Raw genomic sequence first — 26,223 nt, 5'->3', positions numbered from 1 at the left:
AAATAATCATATTAGACATTGAAGTTCCAGTATCCTTAAGTAGTGTACGAGTAGAAATGTTGAAATGTTTAAAAATGACAGAGGTTGGAAAACCTATCTACACTATTTTAAATAAAAATTCTTATATTTATAATGCAGTTCTTTAGCATCAGATAAGAATCTTTGACATGTCGTTCTTGCTCTCGGGTTAGGCTCTGTGGGGGCCACAGAGCCTAGAACTAAACTAATTACAATTTGTGTCACAAATTAGTAACAAATTGTATTTAAAATGTTGAATATAACTTCACTATAGTTTTTTAATAATTATATTCACTTCCTATTTTGTTACATACACACATTTGTGTTAAATAAATGCCAATAAAATCGCCAAATTTCTTTTATCACTAGTAGATGTAAGAATTTGTTCACATTTGGTCGATGTTGAGTACCTACATGAACTTTCGGACAAATTTCGAAATATCCGAGCTATGCTTTCCACCCAATTATGGCCTACCGTAAATCTAGCATCCTGTGGTGGCTTTCCAACATGTGGTTGTCATGCTCTAATCGCCGTGGAAACATTTTTGCAGGTCAATCTGGCTCCGGTAGGCTTTTATTGGACGTAAAATATGTATTAAATGCGCTCGAATGATTCCTTGCAAAACGGTTCGACACCTGCATTTCTCCTCTAAAAATAATTGTTACTCATACACCGCACCAGCCAAACTAGGATATACAAATAAACCGCGGAGTTTCTATGCGGCGCTGTGCGATATTTTAACTAATTGTTGAAATGAGTTTTAAATAATAACAAAGCAATACTGTTTGAGCCGAATAAGTAGGACGATAATACTAGACAGTCTGCAAAAAAGATTAACAGCCACGTGACCCACAAAGGTTAAAAGCATTTTAACGGAAAAACAAAATAGTTTTCATTGTATGAAATAAGTTTAATATCAACAGTTCATGTTAATAAATTTCAAAAACAATTTTATTTTATTACATCTAACATCTAACCCCTTCCATCACTCCACTAGTTTTTGGGTTTTTTAGTTAGTAGTACCAATTGTGCAATGTTGGTTGCCTATGCTCGACGGCCACATCGCATTTCTAAACGCTCTGTATATGCAACAAGTAAAGGTGATAAATTCCGAATAGGTTCATAAAATATCCGTGTCCGAAGCAAGTAAACTAGCAGTAAACGGATTTTACGCAATTATCAACGACTGTGACGCCCAAAACCCCGCGAACGGCGTATATCGAGCCGCTTTTTTTTTATGATATTGTGTATCGAGGACAATAACGTTTATTTTTATAGCGTTACCTTGTCGAGTGGCCGTTTCAGTAACACACGTACAACAATAGTTATAAATAAAATATATTTTTCTGGTTAACCAAAATACTGCAACCTACTTAGCCGGCTCTTTCTCGCCATTGAGAATAAAAATCGTAAACTTCACTAACGATCTGTGGCAGTGCGAAATCTATCGCGCGTCGCCCGTCTATTTTTAGTGGGATTTTGTAACGCGACCTCTAAAAATAGTTACGGCGTGGGCGGGCTTACAACAATAACGCAATAAAGATAGGGCCATGATCTCACAGACCCCTTTCTCTATCTGAGGAAATGATAATTGCGGCTACGCAGGCCCGCTATCGCGAAAAATTATACTTGCAAAATGGCGACAGCGCAAAAATGCGAAAAATCCCGCTTTTCCAACATGACACGGGCCTATTATTCAAAGGCAATCAATAACGCGAGCAATCATTATTCAAATTCGCAGATAGAATGCGCGAAACGATATAAATAAATTATATACAATGTGCATTTCATTTAAATAACGATAATTGGGGCTAGCGAACAATTCCATTAGAGGCGGACATGATTGGTGGCTTTCTATATGGTAGTTAAGTTATAAAACTGACGGCTATTTTGTATAACCTGAACGCGTTTCGATATCTAATAATTTTCATTCAATGAACTGTTCGAGAAGTCGATCGAGAAGCTGTCACTATATTTGTAGCACCTTTTTACATATAGACCGATCAAAATAACTCATTTAGAGGGAAAAAAAAGAAAATTGTTACCTGGACTTTTATAAGTGGAAATGGTAAAGGCACTTATAATAAACGAAAAAATAAATAAAGGGGCGGCGGAGGGTTGATTTGGGGGGTTGAAAAGTTGTGGGAAATTGCACCATTGGGATTTCTGGCGAAAGTTGACGTCAAACAAAAAAGTATCTAATACAAAAGTTGTAGATCATACAAAAATCTACAACTTTTGTAGAAGTCATTTTTTAACATAACCTCAAAATTTCCGAGAAAAATTCGAAAAACAGTTTTTTTTCTGATTTTTTGTTTTTTATTTCTAATTTCCGCAAAAATAATGTAATTTTGACGAAACTTGGTGAAAGTATACCATTCTCTGTCTTAAAAAACCTCAATTTTTTAGATAAAAAAATGAAGTTTCTGAGATATTAATTTTTTTCGGCCTGAAACACTTTTTTTTCAATTCTACTTAAAAAAATTATCGTACAGAGTTCTGCCGGTAATCATTTTTTTCGTTTTGACATATACTTTTTGGTGAAGTAAAAAATGACTTGCAGCAATGAATTTTTCAGTATTTGTTGATAATTTGTTTAAATTTAAAAAAAAATAAAAACTAATTATACCAGTCAATTGNGTTTTAAATAATAACAAAGCAATACTGTTTGAGCCGAATAAGTAGGACGATAATACTAGACAGTCTGCAAAAAAGATTAACAGCCACGTGACCCACAAAGGTTAAAAGCATTTTAACGGAAAAACAAAATAGTTTTCATTGTATGAATTAAGTTTAATATCAACAGTTCATGTTAATAAATTTCAAAAACAATTTTATTTTATTACATCTAACATCTAACCCCTTCCATCACTCCACGAGTTTTGGGATTTTTTAGTTAGTAGTACCAATTGTGCAATGTTGGTTGCCTATGCTCGACGGCCACATCGCATTTCTAAACGCTCTGTATATGCAACAAGTAAAGGTGATAAATTCCGAATAGGTTCATAAAATATCCGTGTCCGAAGCAAGTAAACTAGCAGTAAACGGATTTTACGCAATTATCAACGACTGTGACGCCGAAAACCCCGCGAACGGCGTATATCGAGCCGCTTTTTTTTATGATATTGTGTATCGAGGACAATAACGTTTATTTTTATAGCGTTACCTTGTCGAGTGGCCGTTTCAGTAACACACGTACAACAATAGTTATAAATAAAATATATTTTTCTGGTTAACCAAAATACTGCAACCTACTTAGCCGGCTCTTTCTCGCCATTGAGAATAAAAATCGTAAACTTCACTAACGATCTGTGGCAGTGCGAAATCTATCGCGCGTCGCCCGTCTATTTTTAGTGGGATTTTGTAACGCGACCTCTAAAAATAGTTACGGCGTGGGCGGGCTTACAACAATAACGCAATAAAGATAGGGCCGTGATCTCACAGGCCCCTTTCTCTATCTGAGGAAATGATAATTGCGGCTACGCAGGCCCGCTATCGCGAAAAATTATACTTGCAGAATGGCGACAGCGCAAAAATGCGAAAAATCCCGCTTTTCCAACATGACACGGGCCTATTATTCAAAGGCAATCAATAACGCGAGCAATCATTATTCAAATTCGCAGATAGAATGCGCGAAACGATATAAATAAATTATATACAATGTGCATTTCATTTAAATAACGATAATTGGGGCTAGCGAACAATTCCATTAGAGGCGGACATGATTGGTGGCTTTCTATATGGTAGTTAAGTTATAAAACTGACGGCTATTTTGTCTAACCTGAACACGTTTCGATATCTAATAATTTTCACCCAATGAACTGTTCGAGAAGTCGATCGAGAAGCTGTCACTATATTTGTAGCACCTTTTTACATACTTCAATGACTTCAAATGACTTTCAACAACTATCTGGTGCAGCGCAAGGTTCCATCTTAGGACCACTTCTTTTCATAACGTTTTTCAATGACATAAGTTTCTGCAACATTAAATTTATAATGTAAGCAGACGATATTAAATTATTTAAGAGGAAAAAAGGAAATCCCCTCAAAATTCTTTAAATGGTGCCAAAACATAATTTAGCCCTAAAAAAAAATAAATGTAGTTATCATGACCTACACAAGAAAATCTTAACCAATCAAGTATAATTACCATATTGAGGTAGTATTTTGAATAATATGAATCTGTAAAAGATATTGGTTGTTTTGAATATAGACTAAGTTACGAGATACTTATGTAGAAATGATTATTTCTTCTGCCAGAATTTAGGATTATTAGAAATCCTAAGGAATATACCAAAGCGCGTACCATAAGCTCTACAGCGAATAGGCAACCAGCAAATCCTTTTTAAAGATTTTATTACACAGTTTGTCTAAATATGAATTAATGCACAAATAACAGACTTTCCCCCATTCTAACGCAGATTTGCTATGAAATGGACTTAGTTTGAAACTCAAATAACTTTTTGGTGTAAAGAAATTTGCAATTTACGATGCAAATTACGAATTTCTATGCAACAAAAAGTAATTTGAGTTTCAAACTCACTCCATTTTATAGAAAATCTGCGTTAGAATTGAGGAAAGTTTGTTATTTGTACATTAATTCATATTTAGACAAATGTGTAATAAAATCTATAAAAATGTATTGCTGGTTGCCTATTGGCTATAGAGCCCTCTTAAGTTTCTTATACAACAGTCAAATTGGAATATGCTTCTGTCGTTTCGAATTCCATTCATCACAGTAATAAGGGTCATTTTTAAAAAGTGCAAGGAGGTTCTTAAAAGCTGAAGTTTACACACTTGATGGAATATAGCCTGAAAGGGGATTTCCTCATGATATAACTAACTACTTTCCCGATATAACTTGTATTTATATGCAAATTAATTAATAATAAAATTGATTTCTCCAAATGTGACAGTTTTGCTCAAAGTAAGGGGCAGATTCGCATTATTTTATATTTAATCCTACAAAAAACATCATGTTAAATGTTACTGTGCTGAATTATATTTTTAGTTTAGCGAACAAACTGTCCAATAGTTGGATACATGTTTTAAAACTGTTAAACATTCGTATCACGAATATTACAGAGATATTTACTATTAACGCATATGATAATGGTATTGAATATACCGTAAACCGGGGTTACATTGGACATCAGGGTGGGATTGGCCATTTTGTAGTTCCCACTTAAAAAAAACTAATGCGGGTTGTGGGAGGGGATATATCGGTTGCGCCGCTGACCACATGTTTAATAAGGCATGTGAAGTTAACGTGGGTGTTTGTCTTTACTTTAAATTTTTTGCGACGATTGATTTTGAATATTGTCTAACAGGTAAGAAATGTATATACTTTTAAGAACCGATAAACTTTATACTACAGTTATGTAGTACTAATGACTGAAGTATAAATTGTATAAAAATAATATAACCTATAGATCCTGCTATTAGGTTGTGCAAGTTTCAAATTTTTATCTTTTATGATTCTTTGTATAATTAAAAAAAATTGTCAACGACATTTTTTTAGGGGTGAGATTGGCCATGGTGCAAACATATAAAAAACGTTAGGAACCAGGCCCTATGCGAATTACCAACTAAAATATATGGATGAAGAAATTCAACAGGTCCAGGATATGGAAAATTCGTCGTGGGTAATAAGAGCAATCATTTAAAATTTGTTGCCAAAGTTTTAGAATGCACATCTCACCTCTCAAAATACAAATGTAAAAATTAAAGCAGATTTTGAGACCTATAGATACAAAAAATGACACATTTATTTATCCTGTAGCTTACTACATATCTTAATATCGCTACAGTTGATATGGAACAAATTGTATAAAAATTAGAGAATCCTAAGGAACTAAGAAGGGAACACTTCAGATTTAATAATCTGTTTTTTAACTGCCTTAAGGTGATGTTAGGATAAACCCTAAAGTTTTATAGTTTTTTATAGAACATATTTATTTTTTTATATTTATTTAGGCAAACACAGCGTCATGTTGTCTTCATATGCTTATGTTATGATGAAAATAAATATTTTAACATATAAACAACTGTTTTTTTTTTTCTATATACATTCTGACTTATAATTTATTTTTTAAAAACTAAATTATTGTCCTATCTTACTCTTTAGTCATGTTGACTTCAAAATATATGGCGTTTAAACAGCTATCCAAACTCGCCCCGAAGTGCGAGTTGGGACAACAAAAATCCAAAAAAATATACATTTCAACATCATCAACTGTAAAATTTCATGATGTCTATGTATTCGTTATGTATCAATTGCAATGCACAAAAAGCAAAGAAATAATAAAAACTATTATTAACGAAAATATTGATGTGTTTACCTCAAAATTGTCCAATGTCACCCCGGTTTACGGTACATTATGATGCTATATTTATTATGGCACTAGGCTCTCTAATAAAATTCATTATATTACTAGTACTATAACGAAAAAAATGCATATTCTTTACATTTTATTCGAACTAAACTCTTTAAAGTAAACTTAGCTATTTAATTATAAACACAATGCATCCAAGTTTTCTTGAAAAACAATTCAGTGCGGACTCTTGCTTACTTTATGACTTGGTGGCAACGCAGGTTGTCAATCTCTTAAATCTATGAATGTATTTTACCAGGCTGATTTCTTGATCAATTTATTAAATAAAAAAATGTCTTTTTTTTCCAATTTTTGATTTAATAAAGTGACAACAAAAATTCGCTAAGTTGTATTGGCACATATGTAATGGTAAATTTTCCCACTTCAATAAAAGGACACATAAATGATAGACAACAGGTTGTAATCTAGGTATTGATAAATTTTGTTTTTTTTAGTAACATTTAATTATTGACCAGTAAAGTTGATTTAAATGTAGAATATTTTTTAGACTTGACAGAGCTAAAATACTTATACCAATAAAACTAAATGTTATTGTCACCAATACCGTTTGTTTTCAGAGAACTTGTCCGAATTGTAAAAATAAATCCACAACTAATTTGTAAACTTGTACTTGTTTCTCGTGCCAGTAAACATGAGACGCTGCTTTGACGAAAATAAAAGACCCATTATTAATCTCTATTTTTATATCTCTAAACTAAGATCACTGAAAAAATCCGGAAATGCCGTGTCGTAAATTTTCATCCAGCTACTGCCGTAATCCAAAGACAACGCACGATGACTGCTTGCGACTGGTTTTATTTACACGGTATTAATAACTATTATTTCACAAATCGTGTAGATAGATACATCGAGGCGACTTTAATTAAATATATAACGGTTAATTGCCTCTTACTATGCAGTAAATAAAAATTAACTCGCCATTATTTGTATTTCACCAATAATGGGAATTTATATGGATAGATTTAATTATTCGGATAATTGCCAACTTGTTATTAATGTTATTACGGAGTTATGAAAAAAGTAGCTAACGGTAGTAGTAGACGTATTTTTTTTATTTCAGTATAGGCGGTACTTATTGATTTAACTGTAATAAATATTTTAGTAATAACTATACTATACAGAGTGTAAAAAGCTTGGCTGCCATTACTTCAGCATGAGATAGAGTAATCACAAATGAATAAAAAAGTTGTATATTACAGGGGCGTAAGATTAACAGTTTTCAAAAGATAGCGAGTATTAAAATTGGGAAGTCTCATCACAACGTGACAACAGTGCTTAACATAACGCTACACGGCTGGTGTATTATACCACGTGTGGACGCGGCAGACTTGTCCTACGGAAAAAATGTAAACAACTATTATCGAATTATCGAATCCAATGTTCGCGCACTCGCTGGAAAACACCTCAAGAAAAGGAAATAGTGGTACGCAAAGAACCCTCAGACACGGTCCAATTCCAAATACCAACTGAATTGCGCAATGTTAGACACAATGGGAAACACCTCAAGAAAAGGAAATAGTGGTATGCAAACGCAGACACGGTCCAATTCCAGATACCAATCCGCCGCGCCGTTGTCACATTGCTCCATATGAATTTTATCGAATTTTAAATTTATTACAAAGCTATTTTTTTAGAATTAAGCATAAAAAAGTTAAAAAAAGTGATAAAAATTGAATTTTATGGTATTCTATGCACGCGGTTATGTCAATATTCCTTAATTAATCGAACTTTTGTACATCAAGTTGGAGATTTTGACTACTCATGCCATATCAGGTTTTTTGTTTATTTTAATGTATTCTATCGTTTGTTAAAATTAATGCAGTCAAACTTCTAAGACCCTGTATAGGGAGCTGTCTTTACGTACTAGCATTTTTTATTTTATTTTAAAGGTATTAGGCCAATTCAAACACACATCTTTTTTTTTAATCTTATCGAAAAACACTGACTTCGTCTGATAAGAATTACGAATTTTGGAATATTTTTAGCATTGCACCAATCCGCGATAAAACTTTTGCCACTTTCATTGTACAGAAAATACTGTATTTCATTTGAATTACAAATATCGATTGAATACATTTAAAAGGTTTGTACTTAAAGAGAAACACCGATCACGAAAATAACAAATCGACAAAAATACGCCAACCCATCTACTTTGTGTTCGTTGCTTGTCCCGTCTGAGAAAGTCAAAACTGAAAAATCGAGATAAGGTTCGCCCCAATAAATTTTTTTCCAAGAATCCGAGACATTTCAACTTTGCCTTTCTTTTTGAGAAAAAGGAGAAATCTCTCAAAAGTGTATACACTAGGCACGGAAATTAAGGTATATTAAAAAAAATTCCAAACTTTTGGTGATTTTCAAAGAGCTTGGAAGGAAATGGTCGTAGAGAGAAAAAAAAAATAAATCATTGACTGCCGAAATCTTTGAACCACATGTCCTGCCCATGCGTACAAGCATGGGGAATCGTCTCATTCTCTTGCATAATAATGCTTGGCTTTCTTCACGCCAACAATGTGGTAATTCTCGACCATCCACCTACGGGTCCCGACTTGAACCCCATTGGGCATGTTTAGGACATACTTGGGCGTCGATGACGACGATACTATCCGCAATTACAAAATCACCATCAATTGAACCAGGCTCTTTACAAACATGGCAAGGAATTAAGCAACGAGACATATGGGGATGCATTAATATGCGAGACCGCTTAGAATCGGTGATTAGGAACAGATGCGGCAATACGCGATATTAAAATGTGATCTGCAACGTCAAATCAACCTATTTTTTTTGACGTTTGTGAATAATTAACGTTTTTAATGAAGAAAATATGGATTATTGCTAAAAAACATTTTTAACTTAAAAAAATTAATAAAAAGTGAAAAATTATTTATTACATAGATTTCTCGGCAAAAACGACAAATTTAAATATTTCGGGAACTAAGAAAAAAAAATCGTAGCGTTTTGAATTTATCAGGCTTTCTTTAGGACACATTAAGGTTGAAAAGTTACAGTCAATATCCTTAATTTATTAATTATTTGCAAAGTTATGCCAATTTATTCAAATATCCCTTAATTATGCAATTTTTTACTTTTTTTTTAATCAACATTTTCACTTCGAAAAATTTTTTTTTATCAAAAACTAATAATTATGACTTGTAGAGAATACTTTGCAGTTTTCAAAACCCTGCTTGGATTTTCTGTACGACCATTATTTCCCGAGTAATTGATTGCCAAAGTCAAAAATGATTTTTTTGCTTTGATCGACGATAACTCAGCGACAAATCATCGTACAGGGCTCCGGAACCGCTCAAATTGAAGAGAATTAAATGATCTAAGAGAGCTTTATGTGAAATTATCAAAAAATTTTTTTGAAGTCCATAGACCTTTTTAAAGAAAAGCAAAAATTTGCATTTTTTTTTCGTCGATTTTCTTATGATTATTCAAAAGCTGCTGACGCTAAAAAATTTTAAACTCCAGATCTGAAAACTAGACACTTGAAGCTTCAATTTCGTTTTTTTTTATTCTCTCTACGACCATTTCCCCCCAAGTTACAGCTCTTTTAAAATCACCCAAAATTTTAGGATTTTTTTTAATATGCCTTAATTTCTGTGCCTAGTGTATTTAAAATTCACCACGGATACAGGGTGTTCATAAACATGAACGTGTTAAAACTTTTTGTGACACTTTCCCAAATTTAGTAGAAAATTAGCGTGTTTGTAACTCCACAAGCAATCTTGAATCGTCGCCGAGTCGAGCGTCATTCCCGCCTCCCAAATCAAAAAAGAAACAACCATAAAACGCCGTTCAATATACGCGACAAAGCGAGGCGTCCTCCGGAGAAAATTTGAATGTCGAAGAATAAAATAGGGGCCACCGTTATTGGTTTTCGGTTGACCGGAAGAAAATGGGGGAACCGGCGACGTAGCGTAATGTGTGAATCCGGCGTATTATTACTGTGTTTGGCGATGTGCCCCACGTCATTCTACGGCGCTCCGGGAGCACGGCTTTCCCGGAGCCGACGTGTGAAATTCGAGGCGATGCGGAGCAATTCCAAGTGAACTGGCCCGAAAACGTGAAGTGTCCAGTTGTCACGAGGGACCCAAAGAATTGGGAAGGAAGGAGGGATCGAGCGTTCTCTAACGCGTAACCGAACCACGCCAGGATGTTTGCGATTGGTCAATATAATATCGCAATATTTAATAACCGTGCTAGATTAACTATACTATTAATAATAATAATGATAAATTCAAATCAATACAACTGATGTCAAAAACAAAATAAAAAAAATACAACAATTTTACTTATAATTATGTCTCTGTATTTGGTGACTAATAATTTTATGAGCTATTCTGTTGAGGTGAGTCATCTCAACAGAAAACATTTACTTACACTAATGCATTTATTATAATTGCAGTATAACTATATTTTTATTTTCACAACATGTGGTTTAAGCACGACTGAGCACTCCCACATTTTACTTCAAACGTTCGTAAGCATTTTAATGAACATTTTACAAATAGATGAATTGGTAGAGGAAATGAAGCTCTTGAGGGTTGGCCACAACGCTCACCGGATCTGATACCGTTAGATTATTTTCTATCTTTAAAATCCATGGTGTAAACAACGAGGAAGAGTTATGGGATGTTGCCTATTTTTTATTTAAGAACCGACTCAGAGATCATCTGAAGAGTTCAGTTTGTGACCAAGAAAATGGTCATTTCGAACATTTAATTTAAGTAAATTAAATTAAGTACTTAACTTACTCCATATTTTTTTAAATTTTTGTTCTTGTTCTGTTGGCTTCTACACACCTGTCGTTATTGACTCATTAGTTTTAAAATTTTTTATTGTTTTTGGCTTCTAAACACGATTCAAAATTTTAAATACGCAAAAAGTTATAACAATTTAAAAGCATATAAAGTACTATAGGTGTCGCCCTCTAATAATTTATAGCAAATCCAAGAACAGATTTTAGTTTCTCATGTCAGAAATCTTCCCTATATTTTATGTATTTACTGTAATTAATAATGAAGTTATTGAAGAAAAACTAACAAAATTATAAATATAGCACCCTGTATCATATTTTGGACTAAGGTAACTTGGATTAGATTTTCATATTTTGCAGGAATATGTGGTAGAATTTTGTCCAGACCTTTTAAAGACAATGGATAATAAAGTATTAAAAACAATAATAGGTATGAATTATTTTGGACACAAGTATATTCATTACTTGCCAAGAATCTTAAGTTTATTGTAATTAATATTTAAATTTTTTCATTATTTCTAAAGTTTCATTTTTTTTATGTTCAGATTAAACTAATAAAATGGGGTGGGGCCAAAATAATAAAAAAATCTTAATGATAGCACTACAATTAAATAATTATTATTTATCTTAGTGTTATGTGAATGAGTTATAGACTGAAACTTAATTTTTAATAAACATTGGTAGGAGAAAAAAATTCTAACTCCAAACAAACCAAATAAAGTCAATGGGGAAGTGATTGCAAATATTCAATATACTGGGTTTTATTGTACTTCGACAAACTTTAAAAGGGCGATTCTTTAAATGATTTTGAATCAAACAGCGTACGCAAATGGATAATTTTCGAGATACAGTGTTGATATTAAAATAAAAATCACATTTTTCTAAATATCTCTAATAAAATGCAAATTTCTACGCCACTGATATTTGCATGATTAGTTTCTTTAAAATTGTATTTCTAGTAAAAAAAATCATATGCACCTTTTTTTGAGAAACAGTAGTTCTAGTTGTTTTACATTTTGTGGAGTGGCAACATAAATAAACATTAAAAAAAGTTATGGAAAATGGTATATTTCTCAAATAAATTAAAATGTCGTTTCTTGGAAATACCACAAGCAGTTACACAGGTAGTAATCCGAATTTTCTAAATATCCACTTACGTCGAATTTCTGTGGTATACGTATTTATGTATATCCGAATTCACTGAGTTTTTACTTTTAATTAGACAAATCATTATCCCACGTTTCATAATTCTGGATTAAACATCTTCAGAGATATTTTAGAATAGGTGTTTTTAAATATCAACACCCTAACATCTCGAAAACTATTGATTTGTGGACCTATGTTTTAAAACCATTTTGACTTAAAATCAATCAAAGAATTTCCCCTGAAAGTTTAACGACGTACTTAATTAACATCCTGTATAAGCAAACGAAATTTGTAATCGTTTTTAATTTTCAATTTTTATCTTTCTGCTAAAAGCCAATAATGCTACTAATAAACTAATAAAACTTTCAAATTTTTGTATGTTTAAAACACTGTCGCCAGTTGATCAGTTCATGATAGATTACTGAAATCTACTTCGACAATACCAAATTCCACTGTCTATAAAGTAAAAATAGTCATAGAATTTTCCAGGTGTTTCCGAAAGAAGAGTTTTAATTTTAAAGGGCTATAGTTGATGCAAAATTAATGTGTTTCATAAAAAAATTCACTCTAATAAAAGTTTTATAATAACAGACATATTTACGTTTGATATTTACATTTGAAGATAATGATATTTCTGGTGCAGAATTTGTAATTATTAATCAGTGCTGACTTAAAATAAATTTTAATATAAATGGGTAGCTAATAGAATTAAAACCCCACTTTTAAAAACACCCTATACATAGAAACACTATCCAAAAACAATACAAATATTTGAAGGATGCAAAACTTTAAAATTACAAACATGACAGATGACAAAAGACTTAGTTTTTCCAGTACTGTTGTAAACAAAAAAAAAATAGTGGGATATCCCTATTATTTGTGTAGAAAGAGTTGGTGTAATGAAATTTAGGTTACTACTTCTCAAATGAACTGGTTGTGCTATTTAATCGAACTGGGACCAAAAATCCTGAACATTTACAATATAACGACAGTTTTTATTTACGGTAATAATACCAGACGGACCATTAAAAACAAATAAATTTTCAAAGTCCGGTTATTAAATAAATATTAAAGGTTTGCGCAATGTCAGAAGTCCCGGCATAAACAGGCCGTAAAATACGTTTGTGTATCTAATAATCACGTCGAATTTTTATGCGAGCAGCGGGAAAATTCCGTGGAAATTGACGCCAGCAGGAAATAATCATTCACGTATGAAATATAAAACAATAATATACTATTTTTTGCGTAAAAGTTTGATGATCGTGTTTTAAAGCTACGTGTACACTTTGTACCTGATAAAGGCGTGTCCAGACGCTTTGGAAGTAACTAACTCCACAATTATTTGTCTTAGATTAAGAGATTTTAAATCCTAGATTCAGAAATGTAAGACAAATTATTCGCTGAACATCAACTGGCGTTCCTTCCTACCCCTTCCTAGCCTTCTGACTTCTCCATCGCGCCCCACGATTTCACACAACATTACGAGGAGTGGACAGGGACAGGACAGTTACTGGACACACGGTCAATATCTTCACAGCCTGCGCCTTGCATCTCCAATTCCGTTTTCCTACCAATTTCTAGAAATTCTACTAGCTACTGTCAAGTGGTCCTTTGTTCCCAACGTTTTAGGGCTATACGCGGATTTCTGTTGCGTTTGAAGCCGCTCGAACGACTCCACGCGAGAAGAAATTTATAATTTTTTATATACCTAATAAAATAAAAAAAGTACTGCTGAACATTGGAAGCAAATTTAATCAGAATATATTAAATTGCCAGTTAATTGTAATATTAGGAAGGAAAAAGCTTGTTGACGGAAAAAGTAACAAAAATGTAATAAATTGTTCTCATTTAAAAATACTTATACTTTGTTCGCATAAATGTAATCGACCCTTACTGCTGCCGTGCTGGGTATTTTTATTACGTGACCTAATTTTTATGTTTCGATGTATGTGGTTGTCTTCATCAGAATATTCCAACGAACAATCTCGTCTCACTGTCACCTAGACAAGATCTAGGTGTTACGGAACGTCTTGCTCTTTAAAAAAATTAAATAGATATTACATGTATGCTTTTTTTCAGTGTGGGATTTTTTGATTAGGCAAAGCTATTTCTATTAATTTTTTAAATTTAAATTAAAAATAGAAAAAGTAGTTTATTATTTTTTCTTTCATCCCTCTCATTCTCTAAATAGTTTCAGCACCTTTAGACAATTCCTAAAATTAGTTAAGAAAAGTACGACAATGTCTAACACAGCCCTTGTCAACAAGATAATGTTTCTTATGAAAAATTCTAAACCTGAGTTAGCGGGAGTATAATTCGAAAAATATGTCATTTTTACAGCGCAGTTTATTCTAACTCTTGCCACTAACACGATAATACTTTAACCGATTTAGAATCTTATTTATATTCTTTGGTACAGATAATAAACATACACTTAAGGAACTATAATTGCTACAGCTTCCATGAATGTTAATAAAAATTAATAGACGATCTAAAAATGATCAATTTATTAATTTCATACCATTCAAGTCAGAATACAGGGTGTTCTAAAGCTCTATGACAAACTTTGACAGATGTTAGCTGGGTTAATATCAAACATTTTATCTTATATGAACAAAGGTCCGATTCATTTTTGTTTAGAAGTTATAGTCTTTCCGAAATCAGTTGAACATGTATAAAAACGCCCAGCAGTAAAATTTAATGAGTTTCATAGGCATCCTTAAAACAGTTTTCTGCTAAAGGTAAAAAATAATAATAATTTGAATATAATGTGTAGAAAATTTATATTATTTGTTCATTTGGCCAACAACATATTTTAATTATTTACAAATTACAAACAATTTTATTATATTGACGGTTAATTTTGGTTACGATATATCAAAAAACATTTATATTTTCTATTGAGTCGCATTGCTGCACTGCACTGCTAGGCAATTTGTCAACAACTGAAATTTATAACCGGTAGCCCAGTGAGGCTGTGTTTGTGCGCCGTTTGCCCGCGCGCGCATTCTTCAACTCGACGTATACATTTCTACCGCCTCCACATTTGATTGAAATATGAAGTTATGTTTATTAAAATGCTTGTAACTTCTAAACAAAAACGAATCGGACATATCGTCCCTCTTATCACGTAGGGGCGTATAATTCAAGAAATGGATAAACACATACGTCTCTACGTGATAATAGGGACGATATGTTCATATAAGCAAAAATTAACCCATCTACCATCTTTCAAAGTTTGTCTTAGAGCTTGTAGAACAGCCTGTATAGCACCAAACTGTTCATTTGCAAAAAAAAAACTCTTGCCTCGCAGTACAATAAAACATTTACGCGCCGACTGATGCTCGATTGTATTTTAATACGGTGAAATGGTTGATTATGAGAAAAAATCAAACACACGCTATCGCACTGAAAAGTAATGGACTGGAAGATTATCCTAGCGAATCTAATAAATGGAAATACGTACACATTTTCTTTGGATTTAGATTTATGGTAATGTTACTCACCATACATTTTCCCCTCGTCCGACAGTATGATTTTCCGCCTACCACAGGGCGGGTATATCGCCAAGGCCTCCTGGAAACTCTGTTCGATGTCCGGACTCCAAACTCCTTCCGCGTCGGCAGCTGCCATATCCTTTTCATCCTGTCAAAAAAAGGAGCTCTGTCTAGTAAAGTAGATTTCCGTTAACAATTATTTGGTGTGTCGCTTTTTACAGTGGCGGATTGAAACGGTAAATGTGACTACTTACATCGCTAACATCGCCGACGTCGAGATTCTTCGTATCCGGGCCCGGGCCGTTTGTGTCGGCCGGCGGGCCGGTCACTGGTGTCCACGGGGACGAAATGGTGCCTGGTGTCACGACGCTGCCTGGAAAAAACAAAAAATCTATACAAAATACTCAAAACCGATGAAAATATTGATACTCCGCCCCCTCCTCGCATAACTGTGCGGTAAAATTGCACATGATTGGATGCAGATTTTGCTGTTTTACGAGACAAAAAGGATCTTTGAAGATGACAAAAAATTAGACATACGAAACGAATAAACAAGAGCTAACGTTTCTAGGACACCCTGTACAGATATGTATATGATACAATTTTTTTAAATATTTTTTCGAATTCGTTATAATGATTTTTAACTTTTCAGGCAATAGGGTACTTGCATAAAAAATATGTAGTGTTTAGTTACTGACCTTATACAGGGTGTTTCAGGATTAAGTGGACAAACTGAAAGGAGATATTCCTCATACAAAAATAAGAAAAAATCAACTATAAATTTTTTTCCAGAGATGCTTTATTTTCGAAATACCTATAGGGCGTTAAAGATTTATAAAAAAAATCGAATTTTTTAAATAACTTCTAAATGAAGAAGGCTATTTAAGCCAAATTTGGCATGACATCTTTATAAGAAGATGTGTCATGCCAAATTTGGCTTAAATAGCCTTCTTCATTCAGAAGTTATTTAAAAAATTCGAATTTATTTATAAATCTTTAACGCCCTATATTTCGAAAATGAAGCGTCTCTGGAAAAAAATTTATACTTCATTTTTTCTTATTTCTCTATGAGGAATATCTCCTTAAAGTTTGTCGACTTAATCCTGAAACACCCTGTATAAATTATATGCTTTTTTAAATTTTTATTCGAAATTTACGCCATGGTTAATTGTGACGTAGGTACTAAACCATCAATATTATATTATAGAAACCTTATTATTTAAGTAACCTCTCTGTCATTTTATTACTTAATAATGAAGAAGGACAGTGGTATGATATTTTAGTTGGCCTCGTATCAATAGATGGCGCAACTAAAGCATAGTCATCAGTGTTGCCAGATTTTTTTTCGGGCAAAGCGGGATTTTGAAACTTTTTGAATAAAAAAGCGGGATTCTTTCGTCCAAAATCGGGACGTACTACGGGTTTGTATAATTGATGTAAAAAAAGAGAAGGTCTCACTCTTGTCTTCAAAAATATCGCTGTCTAAAAAAAAGGACGTTAATAACAGATCTGGAAAAAATCATTCGAGAGCGGGACTGAGCGTGTCCCGTGCGGGACATTTAATTTTGGGATAAAAAGCGGGACGTCCCGCCAAAATCGGGACGTCTGGCAACGCTGATAGTCATACATGTCTGCCAAATCCGTTTTACTTTTACATTGTTACAGGTCAAGCTTCTTGCCACATTATTTAATTTTATAGCAATATCTGAAAATGTAACGGTGATATTAATATTTTGTTATATTGTAAAAGCACAATATATAATAAATCTTACACACTATGCCAATAATAAAAATTTACTAAAGGTACAAGAAACCTGTTTTTTGATCAAAATATACTCATGATGAATACATATACAAAATCTATACGGATCTCCTGGAATGATGTTCCAATGGTAATCCAGTTTTTCACCAGCCCATCCGTATTTTTCGATTCGTCGTCGTTTTGGGACTGGTCGAACACAATAAAGCCCGTATAAATAATGACTGCATGCTGTAATACCCCTATTGAACAACAGTGGCGCGAAATAATATTAGAGCTACATGATTTAATGTAGTTTTTGATATATGGCTCATCCTGGATTAATAACCGCCTAGGGTTTGCTTATTAAAACTGGAATGGGGGGAGACTGGACAAATGGATGCAGAATATAATAATTATGGTTCAAAATGCACAGCTTACAAAATATAAATCGAGAAGATATTTCTGACAAAATGTTTTTTTAAATGGTATATGTATACCCTATAACTTTCATACGGGACGTCTTTATTTTTTAAATAGACTATGTCGTATATTTTTTTTTATTTAAATAAAAATGATATTTCCAACGTTGTTTGGAAATCTGACTTCAAGAAGTTAATACATTTTTCGCATTTGACGGATTGAGACGACGAAGTACGCCTCCACAAATTCCTCTGATTTCCGTCAGATTTTCACTAAAGTAAACTCTACCATAATTCAGAATAAAATTTACCGTCGCAAGGCGGAACGCTGAAAGTAGAAAATTAAATTCCTTAAGGAAGTTATAAGTTAATATCAGGTGGCATGTAGTCACAATTTAGAAACAACATTGTTAACCTTCAGCTGTACAGGGGGCATTTCGCCCTTCTAACAAAATCTTAGGTGAAAACCTGATGGTACGGTGCTACGTAGAACGAAGACCTTCGCAAATGACCAGAACCCTTTACGAAACAGACAATTATCTGGATAGGATAAAAAAACGGGTTGATATTAATTAAAGAATGTAAGGATAGGTCAATTTCCACCAATAAATTATGTGCTCTGGGTTTTGGAAGAGGTATTCACAATTGTAATATCTAATAATATCTGTCACATGATATTATAATTCTAAATATCAATGTGAATTGGTGGGATTGCATACATAGCGTCACATTGTAGGATTAAATGACAGATAACCTTTTCGAACTCTAATATGCGTTTAATGTTATCTCGAGGCGAATTATTATACATTGTTGTGACAAGAGCATTTACGTGAGGTCAATTAAAATTAGTATTAAGTGTTCCTAGATAAGGCTTTGTTGCATCTCCAAAATTGATGATGCCCGAACGTCAGATGATCATCCAAACCTGATCAGATAATAAATGGAAAATTTTATAGTGCAGGTCTGTATAGCAGTGGCGGAGGCAGAGAGAGCGTAGGGACCATGTCCCCTTTTCCACCAAGCTTTCGAGTCGCCCTGAAAATAAGTCAATATATTCCCAATTCAATACGGAAAATATAATTTTTTGGTTATTAAAGAGACATTGTTTTTTACAGCCATCTTTAGTTGAAGTGAACATTTTGAAAAAAATAAAAAACAGACAGTTTTTTGCAAATAACTCTGAAACCATTGGATTTAACGAAAACGTTGTAATAAACAAAACGAAAGGTAATAAAAAAAAACAAATCTATTGGCATTATTTTGTTTTTCTCTAAATGCAATATAAACCGGGTTATGGATTTTTAAACATTATTATATGTTAGTTAAAAACTAAATTGGAACCAGTTAACGTTAAATAATGTGAAAACCATAAATATTAGGAAAAAAAACTATTTGAACCTTTTTTAAAGTACTTTGCAAAACCTTTAAAATTGGCTGTTTTAAAAGTCTTTAGAATCAAAACTAACGGAAATATGATCGAAATCACATGATCTAATTTTTTTAAGAAAAAAATTATAAACATATCAGTGCCTTTAGCGACAGAATTAAAATTAAATGCAATCCATTTATAGATTTCTTCATTTATGTTCTAAGAATATGTTCTGGGTCTTTGGCTCACTTACAAAGCATGATTTCGAAAAAAAATTAATTTTTCAAAATGTAAATTTTTCAAATTTTTGAAAAAAATTCGATGTTTACGTTGTAACTTAAAAATTAAAGGGTGTACGAAAAAATACAAGAGTAAAAAAAATTAGCTTTATATTTGCTGAAAATTTTGCATTATTTTTTTATTCCTCTAAAATTAATATTAATCGAGATATCGCCATTTTAAGTTATCATATGAATGAGAGAACTACCCTTTCGAGCTCTTTAAACCCTTCAAACTTAAAAATAAAGGGCTTAAAAAAGATCAACTCAACAGTTCATTACAATTCCCTGCAAAATGAGCCTTTGTACGATTAAAAATCTTAAAAAGTAAGAAAGTTATCGTCAAAAAAATTAACACGTGTATAGGTGATAATTTTAGGAAAATTTAGGTCAAACAAGAATTTTGAAGCATTTAGATCTTTTTTGTATATATACGTATTTAGTATGTGTATATTGGAATAAACCAGTAGTATACTATATTATAACTACTATATTATAATAAGGGGATAAATGTTTATTTAATGCACGACGAATCCACATTTAAAATGTTTCTACTGTTTCAATAATAATTTTTCATTTTATTTTCTAAAGAAGGGGTATTTTTCAAGGATTGAAAAGATGCAATCGATAAAAAAGATTTTTTAATCAAGAAATCAATTTTAATTTGATAAAAATGCATGATTAAAACGTTTCAAGTTGAAAAAAAAATTATATTATTTTCATCCAAAAGGGTGGTTTGGGATACATTAAGTTTCATGTTAGATAGCACATGAAATTACTCATACTGCACAAATAAAAAAGATATGATTACATAAAATGCTTTAATTTGTATATTTTCTTTTTTTCCAATAACGGGTGGTTTTCACTCCTTAAGAACAAAAAGCACACCTAGCGAATATATAAGTTTGGAAGTGGGGGGTAAGATGAGCCAAATTCTAAATTTTGGGAAAAATCGATGCAGTTATAAAAAATTCGGAGGTATTACTATATTTTCAGCTACAGTAACTGGGCTAATATATTTTATTTTGTTTTTAGGGTGGTCATATGCTTTTGCACATGATTAAGGCGATTACTGATCTGAAAAATTCCTGAATATTATGAATGAAATAGTAGTACAATTTTTACTATAAACGTATTTTGTACTGCGATATCTACAGGAATATGTTAGAAACGGGGTTTCAATTTCCATTCCTCAAAGTTTGTTTGAAAAAATAAAAAATTGTACTAGTTATTGTAAATATTGGTAGCCTTGCCAATCTATTGTAACGTACAAAAAGGTGCCGCAACTTCTCGAACAATTTATTAGGTTAAAAATTGGTAAATCTTAACAAAAAAGTAACGTATCAGGTTATGAATCTAGGCGGTTGAACTACTGTACACTTTCACCCTTCTCAAGTTAATTAAATTTCGTATTTCAATACACGCCGCCCCCTCCTCCCCCGGGGGTAGCAGTTAAAGGACGCGCCGGCCGACGGCGTCGTCGGCGTCCCTTTATGCCCGCCATCGAACTGTTGTGTATGTGTGTGTGTGTGTGTGTGTGTGGACGCTACCCCCAGAAACCCTCTCGACCCCCGCGCTGTAAATTTGCCTTATAATGATAGCGATGACGACATGGGAATGCGCCTCTAATATTACACACCATTATACGGAGGTATATATGGCCCGGGGGTGACCCAGAAAACACTGGTGATTTACTGCGGACGAGCGGAGGGAATTTCGATTTTTTGTGCATGCGAGCGCACGTTAATACAAGCGAAGAAAATAAAGCTGGCTCCTCGTCCCCGCAGTACATTGTGAAGTAGTAGGAATATAGTGGGAAGGGAGTCACAGTTGAACCACTTTCACTCAAAAGTAGTTGGAATTGATATAAGTAATCCAAAAAATGACCTGGAATGACTTACACGGAAGCCATAAACACACTGAGGTTAGAACTAGTGGCAGCTTTCCATTCAACTGATTCCAGCTACCCTCAAGTGACTCTACGGTCTAAATACCGAAACTGAAAGGTTTGTCTATTTTAACGGTAAGTAGTACATATACAGGTTCGGAAAGTCCTCATGGTTCATCGGTCGTTACGTGAGAGCGATAATCCATGCAATAGAGAAGGATGGCTATAATGAAGGCGTCTCAAGTCACCGCCCGTTTCGCCCTTCCACAAATAAGATCCACTTCCAGTTGTAATTCAGCGACCGGTGGTCATCTTTGTTTTCGTCATTTGCCTTTTCTTTAATAGATGTCACTACTTATACAATTCCGACTCCCGTATTCCGATATGTTAATACAATCCGTTTCTACTGAAGTATTTTGAAGATCAGAATAATTGCAGCCCATTTTTGCATGTACTAATTTGGACATTTCGTTTGGATTGTAAAAACATGTGCCGTGCGTCCGGCTTCTACTTGAATTGCGGGTAATAATTGTAACTAACGCTTTGTGGGCACAGATATAATAATTGCGATATAGAACCGGACAGAAAAGTTTTTGCTGACGCTTATGTCACTTCTTCGTCATGTTTTAAATTTTGTGAGAAATTATCTAGTTTGCGCACAGCAAATGAAACGGAAAAGTGTGTTTTGTACAGTGCTCGATAAAAAATTTAATTTCCTTTATTACGATTAAACAGTACAAAGGATATTTTGGAAAAAGTAGATGCCACGAATTTAGGAACTGACAGAACATCAAAAAATAAGAAATTTTTGTCCTTATTATGCGACTATCATTTTTTGTTTTTGGAATACGAGTCAAAGAAATGATCGAAAACGAATAGTCCATACCTAAAAAATAACAGCGATAGTACAATTTTGTTCCTTTAAGAAGTCATCGGCATAAAAAAATGTTTGTTCCATTTTAACTAATACTAAAATACATTTTTAAGGAACTACGATATCACATTTTCATTCCCCCCCAAAAACTGATTGCAAGTAGCGGGGAGATTACTTGTCGTTTTTTGAAAAAAAGTTTCAAATAAAAGTTTTTTATTTCAATGAAATCTAAAAAAAGTGTTCTTGTGTTTTTTTTCGAAAAAGTCAATGTTTTAGCTTTAAAACGCCACCAAAGTTTAACACAACGTTGTGTTAAGTTTAATAGTGTTTTACAGCTTGAATATTGCTTTTTCGAAAAAAACACAAACTTTTTTAGATGTTATCAAAATAAATTACTTTTAGTGAAATATTTTTTCATAAAATGACAAACTTTCTACAGCTATATAAACAATTAAATTGTAATAACAATTTTCCTGACCAGATTTCGTAAAATTGTGTTGCAGATTCGAAAGCAGCCTGAAAAAATACGTAACTATAAAATACAGTAATCTGGAAAATCCGTAGGCTGATTCGTGGTGGGCGGGGGGTATGTTGAGCGGGGTCAAGTGGGGTAGTTTGATAGTCAAAAATGTGGTTGTTTGGGGTCGTTGTTTTGTTGATTAAAAAAATAAATTGTTTTACATGCAGAAATAAGTTAAATCCCCCCCCCCACTACTTGGAGGCAGTTTTTTGGGGGGAAGGGGTGGATTTAGGGCTTTTTGCCCATTGAGACTTTTGATCTACATGTTAAGAACTATCACCCTGCGAAGTTTAAAAAAAATTGGCCGAAAGTCAGTTCCCATAAAAAAACATGCGGGGTCCTTTCAATGTATGTACATATCACAAACAAACATTTTTTTAATCTAAAACAGATTTTGTTAAGAACACCTTGAACAATCTTTTGCTTGTTGACATATTTTTTGTCGGTAGACATTTTTGCAAACTATTTTTTTTTTTTAAATGCAATTTTTTTACCCCTTGTTGAGTTTCAGAGAAATATGGATTTTAATTTTCTACTGCACATAGTACTTTTGAACAGAGATCAGTTGAGGTAACGATGAGATGACAGATTCTAATTTAATTTACAGAAATGTGAAATTCACAAAAAAAAGTGAAAGTGAAAAAAGCGCGGTGGAAAAAGTGAAATAGAAAGGGTGAAGTATTAATTAGATCAAAATTCTCTCAAATTCTCTCAAATACTCAGAGAAAATTAAAATTCATTTTCATTCAAAAAACGAAACAATGCTTATTGTGTGCTTATATTGTTCAAAAACCTCCATAAGAAAGGATTCATGGAAATATTTGAAATTGTGACGAAATTTTGAAAAAAAAATTAAATAAAAAAAAGGAAACACTGGTATTCAGATATATTCGACGCATTGCTTTTCTTGGGTTAAAAGAGGCTCTTGTTAAATTTTCTACACATAATTAACACTCACTCTGTATATACATATATAAAAATATTGGACACCAAATTTGAAATTTGGAAATATGACACTTAATACAGAGGATAGATGAACGCGCTAAATAACAAGAGTAAAATAGGCAACACTGTATACTTTATTAGAACTTTTTCACGTCTTCTATTATACTGACTGCAACAATAAAAGGCGAGTGAGTCACATGCTTTCAATTTTTAAAATGTTATCATTTGTTTTACTAATGCTAAGATACAAGTAGGTATTTTAAATAAAAATTGATATCGGATTTTAATACATTAACTTACTTGTGGCCGAGGGAAATAAAACTGGTGTTGATCTCTTGAAAACTAAACGTTTTAATTATCACTATTGATTTCTGTAATAAAATGAAACTGCATGGTGATTAAATTTAATAAATACAGTTATAAATATTTAATATCAAGACGTGTTATTACAGATCTTTACTTTAAATTTCGTGGAATACAATGCGGTACAAGGCTAAAGTGATCTTTTAGTAGTTTTTCTATAAAAACTTGTAATATGATTTGTTTTCTAAGGGCACGGTGTAAATTTTGACCAAAAAATTTTCTGATACATTATGCCACACCACACATTTACTTTTTAAATTTTTGACTATTAGTTATCAATCGAAAATTTGGATTATTTTTAGCCCAGTATCTACAATTTTGAGAGGAAACCATGCCATTAATTGTGAATGTTGATTTCGTCAGTACTTAAATAAAATATTGTGATGAACGAATCTATTTTCAATCAATTTCTCGCCCATTGTTAAAGAAAAGTCAAAATGACCACCATCGTCTCCATCAAGCAATGTATGGTTAAACAATGGTTTGAATGGATAGTAGGCCAGGAAAATAAGCTGGGAAATATTATGTACAATAACATATTAGTTTCCACAGTCGTGAAAATGGGGAGAAGATTGTTTACAGGCTGGTTAAATGTATAATTAATCATTTCCACGAGAAAACAGTAACGTACTTTTTTTTTCATCTTCAAAAGACCTACAAAACTAGCCCTCGAGCGTCAAAAAATATTGATTAGATCAAATGTTATAATCAGAAGAAATTTATTTATGACTTTTGATTTAAACATTTATAAACTGCGTTATTATTACCAGAACGTTTTGGCATCGCACCCTCTCATTCCTTATCAGTGTCTAATAACTCACACGAAATCTGGAATCGGTAAGTTGAATAGTTTACAAGTTAAGGCCTTATAAACAAATTAACTAATTATTAGTCTGGACGATCCCGAGGATCTTTCACAATCGCACTGATTTTTTTCATGGTAGATTTCATAATAATAATAATAATACAATTAAATCTATAATTTTTTTTAATTTCAAATTTTTTGCAACCTGGATTTTTTTTTTATTTTTTAGCCTTAATAGCAAAATGAAATATAAATATCGTCAAGATTCGTTGAAAAACAACGGAGTTGCAGACTTACATTAAATATTTTATTACGATCCATGGCTTCCCAAGATAAGCAAAATTTTTTATTAAGAAAAACTTTTTCTCGAAAAATCAACAATAAAAAAAAGTTTACAAACATGCCGGGGACACACCGTACATTCTATATACTTTATATTGTCCTGGGCTGTACGCACACGTACGAATTTTTATATCGGAACCGCCATAAAAATTTCAGTTTCAAATTTCTGCCCGTCTCCAAACTAGATATTCGGTCCGCGGAGCGTTCAGTTTCTCGGAACATACACACATAAAAATTTCATATCTGCACGGCCGACTGTACAAAAACGGCGGCATGCACACCGTCGACGAATCAATGCGAATAATTCGATACAACAACCGGATCGCACAGAGAGAGGGATAGAAGCGGCAGCATTCCCGTAAATGTTTGAATAGGCCCTCGCAAAAACAAAAGAGAATCCGGCGGCCGCCGCCAATCGCACTCCGTATTGTTTGGGGCTGTATTAATTATGGCGGCCGATTGAATTCCACTGTGTGTTCTACCTGGCCGGGCCGTCATTCCGCGCGTTTCTCGATACCCCGCCTTCTGCGATGCGCCTCTATGCCACAGTCGGCGCCCGTATCCCGCTTCTGATCCGCTCGGCTCGCTGCATCATTCGTGGGATTGATGGACTACGGGTAGACGAATCGAGGATGCCGTGCTGGCACACTTACGGGATAGTTTCCGTTATTGAAGGATTTGGGTATACTAAGCAAATCCTGGGGGAGGCCGGCGCGGCGTCGGTTGACTGTCGACGTTAATTGTAATAATAACGCTCATGGTGCTATTATAATATGTTAAACACAAGCTGTATACTAAATTGTAACTAGACAATTGTCTCGTATTTTCAGAATTTTCAGATAAATTTAAAAAAAATTCCA

General features: G+C 33.2%; 1 protein-coding gene across 5 annotated transcripts in view; it reads right to left on the bottom strand.

Moving 5' to 3' along the window:
• LOC108904470 (protein scalloped) overlaps nt 1-26,223 on the bottom strand; it is a 200,726-nt gene that overhangs the window by 36,869 nt on the left and 137,634 nt on the right. For all 5 annotated transcript variants that reach the window (XM_018707050.1, XM_018707051.1, XM_018707053.1 and 2 more), the window contains 2 exons: nt 16,074-16,192; nt 15,829-15,967 (listed from right to left, as the gene is read on the bottom strand). In XM_018707050.1, the coding sequence (XP_018562566.1) occupies nt 15,829-15,967; nt 16,074-16,192 (258 nt within the window). The remainder of the gene's footprint in view (nt 1-15,828; nt 15,968-16,073; nt 16,193-26,223) is intronic.

This window comes from Anoplophora glabripennis, unplaced genomic scaffold (assembly GCF_000390285.2).
Source record: "Anoplophora glabripennis isolate ALB-LARVAE unplaced genomic scaffold, Agla_2.0 scaffold84, whole genome shotgun sequence".
In the NCBI taxonomy this organism is placed as follows: Eukaryota; Metazoa; Arthropoda; class Insecta; order Coleoptera; family Cerambycidae; genus Anoplophora; species Anoplophora glabripennis.
Note: the sequence above shows the minus strand (reverse complement) of the source record. Positions and strands in the feature narration are given on the sequence as shown.